General features: G+C 36.4%; 1 protein-coding gene across 1 annotated transcript; it reads left to right on the top strand.

Annotated features, from left to right (window-relative positions):
- Positions 1-420: 420 nt before the first annotated feature.
- On the top strand, positions 421-5,919 carry LOC148113379 (lebercilin-like protein). The gene is made up of 5 exons (XM_087895157.1): positions 421-1,465; positions 2,368-2,876; positions 3,798-3,935; positions 4,234-4,327; positions 5,141-5,919. The coding sequence occupies exons 1-5, from the start codon at positions 1,042-1,044 to the stop codon at positions 5,386-5,388; spliced, it is 1,413 nt and encodes a 470-aa protein (XP_087751283.1). The 5' UTR covers positions 421-1,041; the 3' UTR covers positions 5,389-5,919.
- Positions 5,920-6,519: the final 600 nt, after the last annotated feature.

Below are 6,519 nucleotides of genomic sequence, written 5' to 3'. Positions count from 1 at the left end.
CATAAGCATGCATATCTTTACATACTTTGTTTTGGCTTGCCTGATAGGACAGATATTTCCCAGCACAAAATATAATATTTCTAAAATCCTCTAAAAATTGTGGGTTTACTTCTGTTTGTTTTTTTATTAAATCACGGAAAAGGAGCTCGTCCTCTTTCACAGCCCCAGATTGAGGAGTGTTTTGCTCAGTAGAAAAACATAATTTATGGAATGAGGAGTGTGAAGGAAACTGGAGATGATGGAATGATGAAAACACCTCCCTAACATCTGCCATTTTACCTTTTCCTTCCATTCAACTTTGCCCTACAAGTCCCATGATGCTCAGAGACGAAGTTCTCTAGTTGCCATAGTAGCAAAGATCTAAACAGCCACTTCTTTGCCAACGAAGCCCAAGAACCGGTAACGGAATAAACGGACCTCGGGTAGAAGCCTCTGTCTGGGCATCGTGGGGAGGAAGTTTAAACCCTGCGTGCTTGGCGGGAGCTTCGACTTCTGTTCTCTGGGCAGTCGAGGAGTGCTTGGTTCAGGTTGTGGGTAAGCAAAGATAGCAACAATTAAGGGGAAGCAAAAACAGGTGGAAGATAAAGGCCTGGTGGAAGAGCTCTTCCAAGGGACCTGGAAAATGAAGCAGCTACTTTTCCCTTCCAAGTTGAATTGTGTTGCCAACTTCCATTATGTACTATTTTTATAGTTCATTTCTCATCAATGGTAACTGAGCCCTAACTGCACAATCTCTGCCTCAATTAGTTTTCTTCCCTTTTCTCCAGGGCTCTGGAGGCATTGCATTCTGTGAATGAGAATGCTAAGAAAGTAGCATATTAATTAATCAACACATCAGTTCTTCGAGAAGTGAATAATATAATGCTAGGAACCAAAATTGTGGTGATCTTTTTGGTACAGAATCAGAGCAAACAACTTTTAAATGTATTGGATGAAGGCTTAAGTAAATGTTTACATCATACATTGTTTCTTTTTCTGACTACAGTGCCATTTCCTTTGGGAAATAAAGTATAATTGATAGACTTCCCTGCCATTGGTGGAATGATGGCTTCTGATCATACAGCCCTTCATCATATTGTCCAAGAGGATAAAACGTCTCGGCAATGCAGAAAAAGAGGAAGCTCAAACGATTCTCCAGGTAGGCTTAGTAAGAGCACCAACAGTCAAGACATTAGCTGTAGCAAACATTCCAGCAAGCCTGGAAGTGCTCAGTTTACCTACTCTAATGACTTTCATGATAATGCTTCAAGAACAGCTGTCAATGGCAGCAAGAACAGCATTTGTTCAGAAGAGAACATCTGTGGAACGTCTCTGAACTACTATCACGAAGATTTTCACTCGGATGCCTCTGAAACCTCCATAAGTGAAGAGAGTGGCAGCTACATCATCCCATTGCCCGAAACACCAAAAACTAAAGAGCGGAATTTACCAGAAAAGAAAAAGAAAAATGATGTCCATACAAAAGGTAAGAAGGCAATTGCTCACTTTGAACACTACTGCATTTGCTGTGGTTGGCAGATTTCAGCCAAACTAATGGCAGCTAAGCCTTTCCTAAAATTCAAGCAGTTGTCCAATAACTCCACTTTTGCTTAGCTACCCTGACACTTCTATACTGTAGAGACTATACTATCATTTTGGAAACCATTTGAATGTTGATAAAATGTTTAAATTGTATGCAGTTGATTAATATATTAATGTACTGCTTTCCACACCCTGTCCGTAATTCCTCTATCGAGGTAATGGGGCTTGTAGCAATGGATGTAGTTCACCAGTTATCATGGTCATACAGATGTCGGTGTCACATGGTTTCAATAAATAAGCCAAGGGCCAGGGAATAGGTTCCAGTATTAACAAAAAAGAAAAAGAAAGAAAAGAAAAGAAAAAGTTGGCAAATTTTAATGGTCACACTTCCATTCGTTTCAGTCTATTACATTCATTATTTTATCATTATTTGGATATGGTATGTACGCATGCATATGTATATCTATCCATCTGTCTGTCTAGGCAGTTTGGTATAGTAGTTAGGCTGCTGGGCTAGCAATCCTGCTTTAGGCATGTCTGGCTGAGGAATTCTAGGAGTTGAAGTCAATGCATCTTAAAGCTGTCTAAATACTGTCTTAGCATATTATGTGAGTATAGCAGTTATGTCTTACGGAAGCTAATATCATGAGAGTTCAGGTATGATTTTTCACAATAGGTCAATCAACCAATAGTTGTAACAGAGATTGTCTCAAGATATTACATAACAGGAAGTGAATCTATGCCGTGAATACATACTTGAGCATTTGGCTCTGAAGCTTATGTAAAATGATCTGATTCTTACTTTGCTCAATCTTATATGCCATCTTGATATTTCTTTTAATGCAGGAGGTAAAATGTTGCCTAAAAAGAAACCTCAGCAAAAGAGCTCATATATTACTGACCATACCATCAATGCCCAGGAGAAAAATAACATGACTTGCCGTCTCTTGTCAGCAAGAGACCATCAAATTAAAGAACTGAAAAACCAAGTGGCTGTTTTGCAGAATAGATTGGAGACCTTTATTACGGAAAATAAAATGTTGAAGCATCTTCAGTCTCAACAGTTAAAAGCAATTACAAAATATGAAAATGCTGAAATTAAGCTGCCTGATCTTTTGGCCACGCAGGCCAATGAAGTGCAGACTCTGAGAGTACTTCTCAGGAAATCTCAGGAAGAAGAGCGCAGGGCTTCCCAAAAGCTAAGAAACGTTGAGGCACAACTCTTAAAAACCACGGATGCCTTGCGGGCACTACAGAAACTTTGTATAGACAAAAAACTTGAAGAGAGAGAAGAACTTCAGCACAAATTAAGATCACTTACCCAAAAACTGGAAGCTAGGGATAAGAAAACTCAGGTAACATGCAACATACATTGCTTAGAACTGCATAGCATCGCTCTGTGAGCAGAATGGGATATTTTTTAAATCAATCAATGAAATTAAAATCTCTAGATATAAAAAAGACATTATTGGAAAAGAGGAATGTAGGAAAACCAGGAGAAGATTAGAGTTAGACAGGTGGAATTATGTATTAAAAGTGGTATGGGCAAGCTAGCTAAGCTAATTACTTATGAATCTTATTTTCACCACACAATCAGAGATGAATGTTGAAAAACACTACCTGGATGTTTTGAGTGGATGTGGTGCAAAACTTCTTGCTCTTCACACTTCCTTCCATTTTTGCATATTTGGCTCAGTTGTATAGAAAATTGAGATTTTGGAAAGAATGACTCTTGCTTTAACTAATAAGATGAAAAAGTCCATCTCTGATGACATGAGCCTAGCCAGCACATTTAAACCTGTATATTAGCTAAACCTACCTTACTTGGCATCATACCAAGGCAAAAATGAAGCATATTATGGTTTTATTATAATTGAAATGAACAAAATGTTAGTCTTGTCTCCTCCTCCTCCACCATCTCCCCTCCCTTACAGTATAGCTTGTAATGTTGGTATATTAAATAAATAATACTCTTTTGCTAAGTATTGCAATATATAAAATCTAATGTTCTTTTATTCTATTTCTCCACCATACTGACCTTGATTTAAGGATTGGAGAAGGCTATTTCTTCCACCAATAAAAAGAAATTAAAAGTATATATTGTAACTGGATCTCTATTTCTTTTCTCCTTAATCTGCATAACAGATTGTGAGCATCATCATCTTTCTGGAAACATTTGGTAAAATTTCAGTTGCCTTCCTCTAATTTCTAATTCAATATTGTATGATTGCAAATCTTGAATAATCTTATTGATGGTTTATTTCTAATGTGTTTAGGATTTGGAAAAGCAGCTGTCATTGAATACTGCTTCTTTTAGACACCAGTTAGCAGTTGAGAAAAAGAAGACTATTGAAGCTCGGTCGATGACAGCAAATTTGCACGTAGAAATCGAGTCGCTGAAGCTCAAACTTAAGGTATTTAGATGCTTAAATCATATTTTTCTTACCACAGAAGGAATCCAAGATGCTATTCACTAAATGCTGATTTGACATAAGCCTATTTTTTTCTGTGGGTTTTTCTTTCAGCCTCTAACTATATAAACTGTAGATTGGATAAATGTATTAATGTACGTTAGGCCTTTTGCACACTAACATTTCTAGGAACAGATAGTACTTGAAAAGTGTCTCCTAACTAAACATATGATCTCTGAAGAACATACATTAATACAATAAACTATATTATCAACATAAATTTAATAATGCATTTCTTTAGGAAAGAGAAAAAGAACTAAGCATTACAAATATTTATGCACACCGGATGCGCAAAGGTCAGCCAGAGAAAGCCGATTCATGTTCTTCTCCAAAAGGTAGAACACAGTTTTTTTCATACTATAATAAAAATATAATTCATTGACGTCAAAAAATATTTCAAATCCTTGCTCTATTTTCTCTTTTAAAAATGGCAATACTACATTTTGTGAACTCTTTAATTAATAGTCATTAGTGCTGATTAAACAGGATCATTTTCATCCTTCTCTCTAGATGGGAGAGTTAAGGGGAGAAGAGTTGAATTAGTGAGGAGAGTGTATTTCTAACCCCTTCCTTCAACTCTGAATTTATGAATGAAATACAGGAGTGGTTTATCATTGCCTTGTCCCGTGCAGTATGAAATAATCCCCTTGCATTTGCCACTGAAGGGATTATCTAACATCTTCCTATCATGCTGTTCCTATCCAATATACACAATCCTCAAATTATGACTGTAATGGAGCTCAGAATTTTCATCGTAAGTTATGATGGTTGTAAATCAAGGCACCCACATGATCAACCTGATTTTAAAACTTTTTTTGTGCTGTTTATTAAACGAATGTCTCAATTGTAAAGCAAATGATTATTAAGATTAAAAAGATCTTTAAGGAAACATTGTGGTTGTTAAGCAAGGCAATGAATTTTATGGCCATTTTTGCCAGAAACTGGCTTAAAAGACTAGTTACAAGCCACAAAACACAGCAATTCGCCATAAAGAGGGTCATGTGACAATGGGGGAGGGGGACAGCATCAGAACTCTGGAACTGGGTTATAAATACTTTGGGACGAATATCGTAACTCTGAATGCAATGCAATTGTTCGTTTTGTGAGGAATATGTGAGAAAATTTACATCAGGGTTATCCTTCAACAGGTCCCTTAATCAACCCCAAAATAACATGCAGCAGAAGACCAAGGAACAGGCAACAGGGTGAAATAACCAACTCTATAGAAGATTCTGTCACCAATTATGAGCCCTCATTTGCCAGATTTCCAAAGGAAAGACAAAAAGACACTTCTTCAACTCCCGGTGAAGAAAACACTCACAAGATACCACCTGGGAAAAAAAGGCTTCGTTTGGAAAAATTGTTTGGGCCAAACTGCATTTTAAATACCAAATGATGGCTTGCATTATTTGATTCCAGTCAAGCTCACAGATCTAATAGATATCAGATAGTATTAGGACTAGGACATATTAGGTAGTCAATATTAGTGTTAGAAGTAGGATATATTTGATCGTAGATATTAGATCGTTTAGAACTAAGTGATGTTAGATAGTTAATGTTAGCATTAGAACTAAATGATGTTAGATTATTATTAAAATTAGGCAATATTAGATAGTAGATATGAGTTAGTATTAGAACTACGCAATATTAGATAGTAGATATTAATATTAGAACTAGGATATATTAGATAATAGATATTAGTATTAGAGCTAGGATATATTAGATAATAGATTTTAGATAGTATGAGAACTAAGAGATATTAGATAGTAGATATTAGTATTAGAGCTAGGATAGATAATAGATTTTAGATGGTATGAGAACTAGGAGATATTAGTAATTTCTGTCGTTACTATTGAAATAAGCAGCACATAAAACTCTATTTTGTGAACTTTCTGAACATTTTTATAAACAATGAACTCTGGTAATTGACATAACGACTAGAAGTATTCAGTGCAGAAACACCTTCTAAACGTGCCCATAAAATCTAGGGCCATGAGATTCCAAATAACAATTAAAGACCCAGAGGAGACTTCACTCGGTAGTATCCTAATGGCATTAACAATAGTACGGGCAGAGAATGCAAGCAATGGAGAAATAAGGAGAAGGGCAATGGCAATTGAACAACCTCAAACTAGGCAAGTACCATGTATGAGGTAGCACTGTATAAGCAGCAGGCCCAAACGTCCAAAATTAACCATCCTTCGGAGCTGTTCTGTTTGGTTTTTTTTTAATGCAGCAGAGATGTTAAAAGTCCAATGTCAATATGCATGTCCAATAAAAATGATCATTATGTGGGGGGACTTGCGATACACACAGAAGTATAGATCTTCCTGAGTCAAATAAGATGCATCTAGAAAAAAACTCCCAGCCAAAAAGGATGCCCTCCATAGGCAGAAATGTGCCCAAACTTACAATAAGGTTTGAGGGCATTTGAATAAAACAAAAATTAGCCTTCAATGTCAATAGGTGACTGGTGTAATATTGGATGTCTAATTGACCCTATTCCATGCTATTCCTCTGTGCTATG

The sequence above is a fragment of the Pantherophis guttatus genome, chromosome 5 (genome assembly GCF_059756535.1).
Source record: "Pantherophis guttatus breed Tessera chromosome 5, ASM5975653v1, whole genome shotgun sequence".
Classification (NCBI taxonomy): Eukaryota; Metazoa; Chordata; class Lepidosauria; order Squamata; family Colubridae; genus Pantherophis; species Pantherophis guttatus.
This window is presented reverse-complemented; position numbering and strand designations above follow the sequence as displayed.

What these genes read in the sequence shown, in the direction of transcription:
- LOC148113379 (XM_087895157.1), top strand. Translation starts at nt 1,042, where the DNA reads ATGATGGCTTCTGATCATACAGCCCTTCATCATATTGTCCAAGAGGAT. An exon ending in CTAGGGATAAGAAAACTCAG is followed by an intron (nt 2,877 to 3,797) that starts GTAACATGCAAC and finishes TAATGTGTTTAG; the next exon opens with GATTTGGAAAAGCAGCTGTC. An exon ending in CGCTGAAGCTCAAACTTAAG is followed by an intron (nt 3,936 to 4,233) that starts GTATTTAGATGC and finishes GCATTTCTTTAG; the next exon opens with GAAAGAGAAAAAGAACTAAG.